Source organism: Eucalyptus grandis, chromosome 11 (assembly GCF_016545825.1).
Source record: "Eucalyptus grandis isolate ANBG69807.140 chromosome 11, ASM1654582v1, whole genome shotgun sequence".
Classification (NCBI taxonomy): Eukaryota; Viridiplantae; Streptophyta; class Magnoliopsida; order Myrtales; family Myrtaceae; genus Eucalyptus; species Eucalyptus grandis.
In genome coordinates, this window is record NC_052622.1 from 17,527,913 (window position 1) to 17,542,082 (window position 14,170).

Below are 14,170 nucleotides of genomic sequence, written 5' to 3' on the forward strand. Positions count from 1 at the left end.
TATTAATCTTGTCTCTCTAAAGCACCTACAAGAAATTGTACATAACCATTTGCAAATAAAAATTAGTTAGTTACATAGAGTTTTTGTAAAGGCAACTAAAATAAAACAAAATCTATTGAATCAAAATGCGTCAAAATAGCCAATACCAACCAAAAAGAAATTTAAGGTGCTAGGCATATAAAACAAAATCTATTGATTCAAAAATATACTTTGCAATGCTTAGAATATCAATAATAAGCAAGAAATATATTACATGGACATAATAACACCAATTGCAAATCAAGCATGACAAATTAGGAGGGACAAACTACCATATTCATATTCCAAAAATGCTAATCAGCATTTAATACTTGTTGGAAGAACATTTTGTAAGATAATCATTGCCTAGAATAGAGCACGGGCACTCGTAAATAACAACAGAATTGAGTAAAACAAGGCATCGGCATCTTCTATGACATACGTATAGAGTCAAGTGCATATTAATCTTCACAACTAACATAATCATATTTTTTTCTTAAAAGTCTAGTTAATAACTTACTATTTCCATCACTCTTCAAAGTTGCTCCTAAACGTGTTATTCGTCTTTTCATGTCCTATGGTCTACATGCGCCCAATGAAAAAAGACAAAAACCCATACCAAAAACTGAAAAGAAAATGTCATAATTAAAATTTTTATTATGAATCATAAACAGTAATCAATAGATAGACGAAATTTGATAATTAGAAACCTCATGCATCACTCATACATGTATTTCCTTCTTTTTTCACTTCAATAAAAATAACAGAAGTATGCAAACACAACATTTATGATAGTCATTCAACTAGAAATACCGTATAATCAGGCAAAAGACGTAGATTTTTCGCAATTAAAAAGAAAGTAATTTTATTATAATAAGCATGGCCACATATATTTTGAGGAAAAAAATGTTATCCTTAAATATTTCATGCACATTCTTGGACGATTCCAAGTGATAGCAACCGCCAACATTCTCATGTCATCATCTAACAGAAACGGATGCTCGAAAAATCACATTTATGCATTAATCGATGTGCAACAACATAAGTGTTTAACATACATCAACATATTAGTTTGAAAAATAAAAGCCACAATCTTTAGTACAATTGACATGCATCAACCCATATGTCTTAGGAGCAATCCCTCATAAAAAAAAAAGCACCAATCAAGTAGAAACCAACATGTTTTAGCAATGGTCACTATACAATAGTGTTACTCAGTACAACCACATTTAATGTCTGTCTCACTTTTTCTGTTTCGAGACTTCAACTTGCATATTGTTGTTCGTGTTCACCATATGCTCAATCCTTTCCACTTTCCAGCAACATATTGCGCAGAGACTTGAACTAGTGGTGAGTTGATACCTTGAAGAGCCATCCAAGCAATTTCCTTCTCCCATCTTTCTTTAATCCCACCAAGCAAAAGAATCTTTTCAATAACATTAGATCCAGTTAGACTAGTATCGAATCTAAAAATACAGCCTTATCATCATTTTCATATTGCATCGAGGCTCATAAATTTGCTGTAGGATGACTGCCTAAAAGGTATAGGTTAATATTCTCGGTGATATCTTACAGCTTGATGTGATAGCATTTTGATTGTAATGCCAAGGAATGGGTCTCGAACAACAACACCAGCATCATGAACGCAGGGAAGGGAACCAAATTTTGGTATTGAATGCATCTGCAGACCACTAGTTTTATCCCAAGAGATGTGGTACTTCAAGCACCAGCGTAAACAGGCCACGACCTCCACCCCAAATACTCCGGAAATCCTATTTAAAAATCAAACCATGGTCAGCAATGGAAAGAGAGCCGCACAAGAGAACAGGTAACATTTGAAATAACAGAGGAACTATCTGTCCTTTCAGCACTTTCCTCAACGAGTTCTCACTCGTGATCCTCCATGAGGAGGTCCTGCATATTAATAATAACCCCAAAGGCTGATGCATGCTCAACTACAAAAGCAATATGAAGATTGAGAATGGATGGAGATCCATGAAACATTGATTTCGATGAGGAAAATGTGAGGGCTTTGAGGATTTGGGAACGAGTCAATTACGGCGTAAAAAAACAAAAATGCACACATTGATGTTAGAAAAGTTGCACGAACGCAACATGCAAAAATTGTATTACCTTAACGACCTCAAAGACCTCTTCAACAAGCTTTCCAGCATCAATCTGAATAAAAGCCAATATAGATAAATAATTAAATGAAATAAGATCAGGCAAATAAATGTACAGAATTTCAACATATTTAGAGATTTCCTCACCATTCTGACTTTTCCCTTAGAATTGTAATACTCAATAACTAAAAGGCTAGACTCGAGAACACCTTAAACATTTTCTTTATTGTTTCTATATTGTCATCTTCTCTTCCCTTCAAAACCAGTAAGAAATAGTGGAAAAATATCAACAGCTCAATAAAAATGGTAGCACAGATCCTATTTAACTTCGAGGAAAGATCAAGATAACAACTTATTTCTACAGACAACATAAAATTAATAATAAGCTCATAAAGGGAACTGAACTAATCGATTCAAATCAACTCACGTGAGCTGTGGTAAGCAATTCACAAGAAGCCACCCCCAGCTTTGAGCCAAACCATTCCACCATACTTTTCCTATACGGATCCCGCGAATGCTCCGACTCAAATACGCTCTAATCAGCAAGCTCAGCCCAGAATTTCCCCCAACTTTTTCAAGAATTTCAAAGCACACGAACCTAATCGAAAAGGAAAATGGGAAAACTTGGAATGCTGGGTGGTGAGAGAGTCCAACTTTTGTGAGCAATCGAGAGAGATAGGGAACTCTTGCTGTAATTTGTGACTCCAACCCTCAAAGGACTTTGCAAAGTTGCAAAAGACTTAGTGTAATGTTGAGAAGTAATCTATGATTTTTCTTCCCAAATAATTGTTCGACTAGGTTTAAAATATATGAAAATCCCATTAGAATCTAAAAGCAAAATGCCTAATAACTTATTCTCCCAACCAAACCACTATACTTGGCCACACTTTTTTCCACATGCAAATAACTAGACAAGGCAAAATGATTGTCAAACTAATAAATAGTACATCATAATAAGGAATGTAATTATCATCCCTATCACATCCCATTCAACAGAATAGACAATCTTTACAACACAATCATCATCACTAAATCAACTAAAAAATGAATCAACTTTGACTTAAGATAATAATTTACAATTTCATGATTTACAAGATACGTGCATACGCTATCAAATTCTATCAAATTCTACAACAAATTGCCAAATCACTAAATTGTCTTTTGACTAAGCTACTCCAACCAATTTAATAATAATTTCCCTCTAAACTTTACTAGCCAAAGTAAGACAACCGTGATTGCATTAGCAATCTATCTATTCATCGATTCATACTTCTAACAAATTTAGCAGACTTAGGAATTCGGTACATGAACCACGTATTTGTCAATACTTATTGGCCGAAACGGAGTATCTCTTGCTACAAATTAACAGTCTCACGGGGCAATAATTCGATTTCTTGATGAAAGGAATCCTAACGACACGAAGGAAAATTCGATATTGCTATCGCTTTAATCCATCAAAACATAATCTTTCAGTAGAATGGAGTGATTATTCCTCAAATTTGATGAGATTTATATATAGAGACAGACAAAGGGACCAACCTTTTGAAGCTGTTAGAAGACGACGATATGAGGCAAGGCTCCTCGGAGAGATAATTGAGAGAATTGTGGACAAGGCAAGGTGTGACAACAAGTTCGTCAGATGAGCAATTAATCTCCGCGTTAAAGACAGTTGGAGGTGGAGGTAGGGGGGGCCTAGGACCTAGATGCGACTGGGAAGGTGGAGGGGGCTCGGGACCCAGCTGCGACCAACAGGGTTCTTAGTGGAGGCGATGTGCCAAAGGCAAATAACTGGTGAGGCTTTTGGGGAGCCGAAGGTAAAGGCGATGGGACGCGCAAAGAAAGAAAAAAAGGTGGTTCGAGTGTTCTTCTCTAAGAGAGAGAGAGAGAGAGAGAGAGAGAGAGAGAGAAACCCTGAAAATTGAAGTGAGGAGAGAGGAATTTTTAAGCTGGAGTTTGGCATTTACTATTCTATCCTTTTTTTCTTACCACCAAGCCGAGCCAATCAGCTGAGAACCAACTAGAGGAGAAACCTTGAAAATTGAAGTGAGGAGAGAGGAATTTTTAAGTTGGAGTTTGGCATTTACTACTCTATCCTTTTTTTTCTTGCCACCAAGCCGAGCCAATCAACCGAGAACCAACTGGAGGAGAAACCCTAAAAATTGAAGTGAGGAGAGAGGAATTTTTAAGTTGGAGTTTGGCATTTACTGCTCTATCCTTTTTTTCTTGCCACCAAGCCGAGCCAATCAGCCGAGAACCAACTAGAGGAAAGAGAAAAAGAAAACTCTCCTATTTTCCAGTAGGTTCCACTCATAGGATACGTGTCAATATCTAAGTAACACATACGCACCACATTAGTGGATAACATGGTGCGATGATACTATGGAATATTTTCTCCACATAGAGGGAGTATCATTGGACAATATGAGCCAAAGCTAGATTGAGAAACCTACCAAGCTTTTAGAATGAAAGGAGACATGAATCGGTTGGAGCATCCGTCAAATAAGAGGAGATCAATGGGCAATATAGGCCAAAGCTAACAAGAATGTGCATTAGTTCTTCAGTTGAAAAGTTTGTAACATCCCAAGTCTCACATCAAATAATCAGTCTCCGTAAATTAATACTTAAGGAAAGTCCAATCTCAAACAGTGATCACCTTATGAAATTAGCCATAGTACTTCTCTCCGAAGGCTTGGCCCACAGGAATAGACCTAGTCATTACAAGGTGGTATTGCAATTTTGCAGCATCAACCAAATATATAAATGCTTAAAGTGCTTGTTGTTGAAATTTCCACATTATCTACTTTAAATCCAATCCGCACACCATTTGCTTTCCGACACTTTCCACGTTACCTAGTGACTGGAAAGTTGATCTCCGAAAGCGATATCGTCATTGACACCATCTAATCTCAAAGTCTGGAAAAATCGATGGATTTGCAACATATAAATGCTTAAAGTGCTTGTTGTTGAAAGTTCCAGTTTATCTATCTCAACTCTTATCTGCACCCCATATGCTTCTGACACTTCCCATGTTATCTAGCTACATGAAAGTTGATCTCCAAAAGTGATATCGTCACCGACATCGTCTAATCTGAAAGCTGGCAAATCCAAGGATTTGCAATCAATAGGGATCTCTTCTTGATCTCTTTGTTATTATCTTTTCACTTCTTCCACCTGTTAATATCATTTTGAATGGTCCATATGAACCAATTACTTCCACCGCCACAGATTGGTCAGGGTCGAATACATATCAGATCGCAACACAGAATCGGATATATAATCAGGAATAATTAACTTAAACAACCGTTTACAATTTGCCACGAGATTTAGTAAACCCATTTAGTCTATGTTGTATTAATTATCCCTAGCTTTATAAGCTGGGTGAAGCTGTCGCATTACATAATTATCCATGTTGGCTGCAATGAAATGGTTCGATTGATTTAGCCCAATAATAAGTACAAGTCCAATTCCTTAGATCCATTCCTACGCAGATCACTACACATGTCAGGCCCATCTTTGCTTGATGAGGTGAAACGTCCATTCATGCTAGAGTGCCATTCGTTTTGCTAAAACTTCAACAGAATCTCATGGCCACTTCTTTAAGAAATTGCCTGAGACGTCTGTATAGCTTTTAATGCACTGATTGACTTCCTATTGAGTATAATTCATACTTTAAAAGTTGAACCATTCTAAATTGAATATGCTTAACAATTGCGCCAAGCATAATCGTTCACACGATGATAGAATATTAAGGTATAACAAAGTTGTTGTGATGTACATTCTCATATATTTGGCGGGCCATTAGGGATAAATAAAAAAGGGGAAGATTGTGAGAGTGGACTCTGTGTCACCGTCCATATTCAACTTTGGTAGTAGAATATGTAAATTAAGTCTTTTGCGGTTCAAAAATGCCAAATCTTATCTCAATCATTATCTATCAAAACTACTCAACGTAAGTATTTTGGCTTGGACATGACATTTGGTACACTTGGCTCTTCTCAGATTTAGGGGAAAATACATGCAAGGGTCCAGACTCTTTTAATAGGTCAATAGACTCCTTGTGCTGAAAAATCCCGATTCAAGTAGTCATTTATCTAATGTCTCCCAAGAATCAGGTTTGTTATCGCTGAAAGATGTAGTCCCTGAACTAATTTTGCGGTCTAAATATCGATTCAGTGTTGGAGATCAACGCATGGCTTTCATGTTGTTACTTGAGTACAAGAGGATGCAAACTACGGTGTAGAGTCTTTGAAATTTAGAAAAGCTAAGTCTACATGATATGAAACCAGATGATGCATAGGGTAACTACAAAGAAACTCGAGGATGATTCATGTGAATTTCTCGATTATTTAAGGAGATGTCATTGTGGAAAAAATTGGGATTCTTTGTGGCCAAGCTAAAATATAAATTATCAATTAACAAATGATTTATCAAATTTACCCATGCGCCATGCACTGTCCTTCGCAGAAAATCTGTTCTTATGTAAAAGGAATTCGAATTTTCACGCTTCTTAATCGGAGGGAACTTAGTTTAATCTTTTTTTCTTTTTGTTGGCATATGAATGATGCCCACACTTATATTTGATTTGGTTTGTGCATTGATGATGCATCTAACTCAAAGACACGATTAAAGACTTTTTTCCCCAACCGAGACATATGTAAGTAATGTTCATATTTATAAGTTGCCGATGAAAATCGATTTAAAGAGCATAGGAAAAAAAAATGGCCCCTTAAATCGATCAAGCGATAAATATTTTGGCACGGCAATGATTCACATCGAAATGCGTAAAAGAAGGGTGTTGCGCGCATTACGTTAAGATTCGTCTTCACTCAAATCATGTCAAAGCCTATCCTTTTCCACATTAATCTCGTCCATTATTTGTCATCGAAACATAAAGGCAAGTGGCCTGGCCCCTAACAAAGTTTTTGTCGCATTAATGTCCAACTACCAATATTTATCTTGGCACGATCTCAAGATGACCCGCATGGAAACATAAAAATAGTCGAATAAGCATGACACAATAAGATACGATACGCTTTAATTACAAATCAGTTTTGCCGAAAAATCTCAACTTTCACAATTTCATTATAAGCCAATCATCTTGCAAGGAAAATAAAATCAAGTCCTCCTAAATAAAAATTTGAAATTCGAGCTTACATAAATTACAAATAGGGTTAATATCACAAAAAATCTCAAACCAGTACATCTATGGCAAATTTACTCAATACGAATTTTTTAACTATCAAAATCCCCTAAATTAATATGCATTTAATAAATTTACTCTAAACTAATTTTTTATCGCCAAAAACTCTAAACTAATATATCTGTGACAAATTTGTCTTCCATTAATTTCCGTTAAATTAGACTAATATTACGAAAAATCACAAATTATTAAACCTTAAGTCGGTATACCTATCATTCAACTCAGCAATTTAATAGTAAAATTTAACGAAGATTGACATAGTTAAATTTATCATAAATATATCAGTTAGGGATAGTCTAGGATAATTTTTGTCGCGTATATATCGATTTAGGATTTTTTGTGATAATGTTGTTTAATCATGCGTTGGTGGAGATGGTGAGCATAGATGGTCATTGGAGAATTACTGTCCACGCAAACCCGCATTAAGATGGTGGCACCCCACCCGTCCCCCTTTGTCCTTTGGAAGCAGACCACAAAAACCTAATCGCGACTGCATGAGATTTAAAGGCACCTAGCGGCGATCGCGCACTCAATAATTTGCGGAGACGAATGAGGGTATAAAGCAAGGTTCTCTTTTCGCATGATCATTCGCTTCAGCGGATTAGCGCTCTCGAGGAAAAGATACGATGATGTCGCCGGTCGGGGCCCACTCGAGGAGGGGGAATAAAGGCACATGATGGCATCGTGGAGACGGCGGCGTGTTCTGTGCAGTTGCATGTGACCGTCTCTTTCACGAAAAGCCCTGATTCAGACATGAATTACCATTCATTTATCTGTTCTTTCGATTAGAACTCATTTTCAGGAGTTCCTTTTTCAGAAAAATTATCGAAATAGCATTTGCTTAGGGACAAAAATCAGCGAGCTTTGATCAAGAAAGAAAAGACTACTTCCCCGATTGATTAGAAAGAAGCGAGTTTTCCCCATCTCTCGTCAATTTTCTTCTCCCTTTCGTTATTCCGGTAAAGGCGGGGAAAGGAATTACGAGAGACAGAGATGTGTTAGAAAGAGAAGGTGAAAAAAGGGGAATGAGGTGGATGACGTCATGGGTGACGTCACGCAGGCATTGATGTGAGGAAGGCGTGGATTCGATTGGATTGGGAAACTGACATGCACGGTCGGTCGTGCGTACGACATGCACTCCCCCTTGACGTTTCTCGTATCTTTTGAAAAGCTCAATAACTTATGCCTCCTTTGGCGTTGCTACCCGAAGAAAAGGACGTGGGAAGAATACATAGATAATAGGTATATGTCCCCGGTGGTTGATTGGTTAAGAAACGCCGAATCTTCCATCGTTAGATTGAATTTTAATATTCCAAGCTAGATCTAAGAAATTTATTGTTTTCTTTCTTGAGCAAAACAAACCCCCACCCGATCCCTCTTTCGACGTATTTTATTTCTAAAAGTACTTTTCGCCGTTATCAACAAAGAGGTAATTCGACAGGAAAAGAGCCAATGCTATTTTTTAGGGAATGTCCTATCCACCCATGACTTCTTGCTATCTCGTCTGTAGGGACTTCTTAACTTCAAACAACCTAAAGAAACCTATAGTAATGGGTTCATACATTTATAGGAGCATCGAGTGCTTAATGGCTCAAAATATTGAACATGTTGGGATTATTGCCACCGGGGACGAAGCTAAACAAAAATGTTGAGGGGGCAATTACCACCCACCAACAAATAAATTTGCAAACTTGCTTAAGTGTATTACATTCAAAATAGACTTTATTTTTCCTTTTATATAGTATTTAATTTTATTTTATTCCTAAACACAGACATGGAAACGTTGGTGTTTTTTTTTTTCGAGGGGGACCATTTTATAATTTCTCTTTCCAAAACTTAAAATTTCCTTGATTTACAAAATTATGAGAAAGTAAAGGTGAACGATTCTAGGTTTTGTACAAATTTCACCTAAAATCTAGAATTTATCAATCAAAACAAGTTCCTTATTTTTAAAACCTAAAACCTACCATAACTTGGAACTTACCCTATCGAGATTCTACCTATATTTTAATTGAAAAATTATAATAAATTATCACATTTAATAATTATTATTGATCACAACTTATATTTAACCATACGAAGAATATGAAACATTAACAAAATAAAAATCTTAGTAATAAAATGGAAACTTAAACTAATAATTCCAAATTATATAATTATCATTAGATACTATGGAATACCATAGGATTACACTAAGACAAGCAAAAAAACACGAAAACTTATTTCGGGTTTTATGTTTCACCTACTTAGAACCTAGAATCTTCTCATCAAAATAGATTTTTCAATATTTGAAACCTAAAATCTACTATATATAACTTGAAACCTAGACTCATAAAAGTTTCTACCAGTCCGATTCTTTAATCGCAGGTTCCACCCTAAATCACGCTCACCTTTCTAAGAAAGTACCAAATGAAAAACCTCCAATAATGGATTAGAAGATTCGTCAAAGAGGCCCTCGAGGGGGCATGTTGATATTTAGAGGGAATAAACAAAAATCAAACAATTTTTTCAATTTTTTAGTTTAAGTGAGTTATAGCCACATGGAATTTAAGGGCGTGCATGGAAACACTCCAAAAAGTGTTTCCAGCACACTTTCGTACGGAAAGTGTTAGGAACAAAAAGGATGTAAACGCGTTTGGTTGCGTTTTGTTCTTTTTTTGTTTTTTTGTTTCTGGAACGAAATAGAAACAGAAAAAAGAAACAAAAAAAAGTTGTTTCTCCAGAAAAGAAACACTTCTGGAAGAAACAAAAGAACAAAAACGTCTCTTCTCTCTCTTCTTCTTCTCTTCTTCTTTTTCTTCTTTTTTTTTTTTCTTCTTTTTTTCTTTTGGGTCGCCGGCCTCGCCATGGCCGGCGACCGACCGTCGAGGCTCGGCCTCGCCAGATCCGGCGACGCCGAGCGTCGCCGGCCCCGGCGAGGCTCGGGCTCGCCGGATCCGGGCGAGCTCGAGCTCGCCCGGCCATGGCGAGGCTCGGGCTCGCCGGATCGGCGAGCCCGAGCTCGCCGGGCCCAAGGCGAGGCTCGGCGTGGCCGCGCCGGCGAGGCCGAGCCTCGCCCAACCACGGCCAGGCTCGGCCTCGCCGTGGCCGGGCGAGGCCCGCCCCGGCCGACCGGTCCACGGAGGCCGGTGACCGGCCGGAAAAAGAAAAATAAAAAGAAAGGAAAAATAAAAAATAATAAAAATGTTTAAAAATTAAAAGAAACAAAAAAATAATAAAATTTAACCAAACGTGTTTCGTTCATTTTTTATTCACTGACCAAACGTTACCAAACGCGTTCTTTTGTTTCAAAATTGTTAACGTAAACACTTTTTTTTTTGCTTTTCTCCAGTGACAAAAAAAAGCACAGAAATAAATCCATGCGCATTTAAATTTTCAAAATAAAACTCAATCCGAAGATTTTTTTTTTTTTTTTCTGGTAGATCATTCATTTAATTCATTCGTATGAATTGGTCCATACTGCATACACGACCGCTAGGATGGTGACCGGGCGAGATGGCGCTGAGTACTTGATTCCACGTGAGACACGTGGAGGGAAGACCGGGTGTACAACTAAACGCCACCCAAAGGACCATCAAATCAATCCAACGGCTGTATGTCTACCAAGCTTTCTATCGCCCCATTCACCATCGCCTAAATCATTTTTTTGGGGCTTGGAATTTTCTATTTCGGTCCTCTAAATTCCTGCTATTTATAGAATTTGATCGGCTGCTCTTCGTTTTCGCAATCACAACTATTTTGGCTCGTTCGAAATTCGAATTGCGTAAACCAAGCATGCCATTGATAATAAACATTAATAGTTCAATTTTTTATATCCCCGTGTAATTTGTGGTATGACAACAAAAAAATTGAAGTACTTATGCGGTATTCGACCATCCAAATTTGGATTAAAATAGGATAGGATAAAATAGAATTAAAAATCATTCAAATATCCTCCAAATTATAAATAATTATTTCCCATATTTGGTGTAATACAAGATAGGATTTAAAATCTTTGAAAATCGCACTTGCTCACGAAGGTGAAACTTTTCAAATCTAGGGCAACATCTTGTTGACCTAATCTCGCACGACCAAGACTAGCACCATTTTTTGCGCAATTACCATCTTCGTCGGAGCTCCTCCTCCCCCTCCTCTCTTTTGAAATCTTCCGATTATCAACACAGAGTCTCAAATTTGAGTAGAAGACAGGATCAAAACATTGAAGCATTACGGCAAAATCAAGTGACCAATGTGTAGGACCAACATATGAACGCCCAAAACTTCGTGCGTTTTGTTTTATTCTTCCTCTTCTTTTTCAAAGATGACTTTTGGGATTGATCCATTAATTTTAATCATTCGTCATTGATAGCCAATTCGGTTTGACAGTTGTCGTACGAGAATCGACTAGACGATGGTGACAATTGGCATTGGTCGAAGACCATGATGATTGCACGGTGGTCGGGAGTGATAAGTTGTTGTGGCAGTGGTTCTTATGCGGTGGCCAATGAAGCTAGACTCTATTACTCCATTGTTGGTAGGAGATTGTTATGTTTTTTTTATGTTTTGAACTTTTTTATCCAATCCGGGTATATCCAACCCCCAGCTCGAATATTTGGCATTTTATCTGCATATATCTAGGTTTATCTAGTTTAGAAGACAACACCAAACATTAGATATAATATTTTGTTATTCTATTCAAAATATCAAACGCAGCTTTAGAGTATGAGAAGGAGAAAATGGGAAAGGCAAGGTCACTACCTTGCTTCATCATTTGCTCATCTTTGCAATTGAGGTGATTTCGGATGAGAACGCGACCATTGCCTTAGCTAGGCCAAATTTGTAAAAGTTATAAGACCAAATCATACTAAATATATTATTATTCAAACAATGTAATGTTTTAATTATTTATGTGTAACCAGATACGATTAGTAATGATTTATCCCTAATTTGATAATCCAAATACGAAGTGGTATCTCTCAATCAGCTTGTCAATTGTAATTGAATTTGGTTGATATCGTGATTATGAATGAAATTTTTGTGCTAATTTGAATACATCGCTTAAATGTTTGAAAGAGAATATATAGATCACGTGATTTTCCTCCTCTTAGCAAAATACATCAATTTGTCCGGGTGAAAAATGATACTAAACAAGAGCAAACTCAATCGATCGACAAGAAAACTGGATAAAAATGTGGAAAATGGGATGAAGGACGAATCAACACTCTCCAATAATTTGAGGGGGTCGAAAAATTTTCCCTTAATTCAGGGCCTACAATCGCAAATGGTCCCAAAAAATTATTTCATAAAAGAGGAGACGAGCGCTAGCGATTTACACAACGAGCGGCGTACGTGGCGTCCTCCTATTGGCCCATCATTCAACGTCAACAATCCACCAAATGTAACCAAATAATTAAAGTTTACGCAACCAATCCAATAATTAGTTGGTCAAGCCGAGATGCACGCTTGGTGTTTTTATTTGTAATTTTTTTAATTTGAAACTTTCTAATTTGGCTGGTTTATTGCTCGATTCCTTTTTTCTTTTTTCTTTTTTGTTCTCTCTTCTAGCTTTGTCTTTCGGGGTCAAATTCTTTTCTTATGCGTTTAAATAACGCATCCTTTTACGTATCATGCTTTTATTTCCCTTTGTTCTCCAGATCCCACGTTAAGTTGATATTTTCCCACAGTAATTTCTTGGGTTAACTTAACACCGCAAAAAGATTATACATTCTAAATTGGTGCGCCGATGCTACAGTTATCTTAAATTATTTTTCACGTCACAAAAAATTCCAAATTGACATCCTCATGACACATTTTCTTCAACCAATTTTCATGTTCACACAACAATAGAATATTAAGGTATAACAAAGTTGTTGTGATGTACATTCTCGTATATTTGGCGGGCCATTAGGGATGAATAAAAAAGGGGAAGATTGTGAGAGTGGACTCTGTGTCACCGTCCATATTCAACTTTGGTCGTAGAATATAGGCCCCCGTTTGGTTCAACATTTCTAATGGGCTTTCAGCTCGAAAGCCCATTGGGAAAAAATTTAGGTGTTTGGTTCAACATTTGGAGGTGTCCTGGCGAAACGGCGCTTTGAAATGCTTGAAAGCCCAAAGCTTGTGGGGAGTCTGAGCTTTGGACTTTCAAAGATTTCGAGAATGCAAGTCCACTTCTACTATTCATCCGTTGACTTCTTTTTTTTTTTTTTTTTAAAACCGATCATCTTCCCCACACCCCAACCGTCATTGATCGGCGACAGAGTTTCATCGGATTTTATTTTTATTTTTTTTTAAATAATAAAAACCCTTTGCAAATGTTGGGTTCACTTTTTTTTTTATCATTTTTATCTTTTGACAATCAATAGCCCAACTTTTTATCAATATACTAGAATGATCATTAATTAACGAAGATGATTAATACTACAATAATTAAAAAAATATTTAAAGTTGAAAACAAACCCAAAAGAACCCTAGGCCAAAAGTTGAGCTTTGCATTTAATCTATAATCAAATTATTTTAATATAATTTTTAATATATATCTTTTACATTACTCTCAATATGAAAATGTAAAATGTTATATAATCATTGTTTATTTTTTGTAGTTTTAAAAATACTAAAACTAAAAAACTTAATTTGGTCACACTAAAGGGCTTTTCAAATATATGTTTACCAAACAGTCTTGCATTTCCCTAAAGTACTTTTCAGTTATAGTTTACCAAACAGTCTAATATTTTGGAAAACCCCTTTACCTCAAAGGTATTTGCATTCTCCCAAGAGCATTTCCCCAAAGCCAAACCAAACGGGTATGTAAATTGAGTCTTTTGCGGTTCAAGAATGCCGAATCTTATCT

At 36.7% G+C, this 14,170-nt stretch overlaps 1 protein-coding gene across 1 annotated transcript in view; it reads right to left on the reverse strand.

Annotated features, from left to right (window-relative positions):
• Positions 1–1,016: 1,016 nt before the first annotated feature.
• The window catches only part of LOC120289790, a 28,252-nt gene continuing 15,098 nt past the window's right edge, over positions 1,017–14,170 (reverse strand). The window contains exons 2-4 of the mRNA XM_039305137.1: positions 2,569–2,830; positions 1,592–1,790; positions 1,017–1,444 (exon numbers count right to left, since the gene is read on the reverse strand). Coding sequence (XP_039161071.1) covers positions 1,307–1,444; positions 1,592–1,790; positions 2,569–2,830 — 599 coding nt within the window. The 3' untranslated portion in view covers positions 1,017–1,306. The remainder of the gene's footprint in view (positions 1,445–1,591; positions 1,791–2,568; positions 2,831–14,170) is intronic.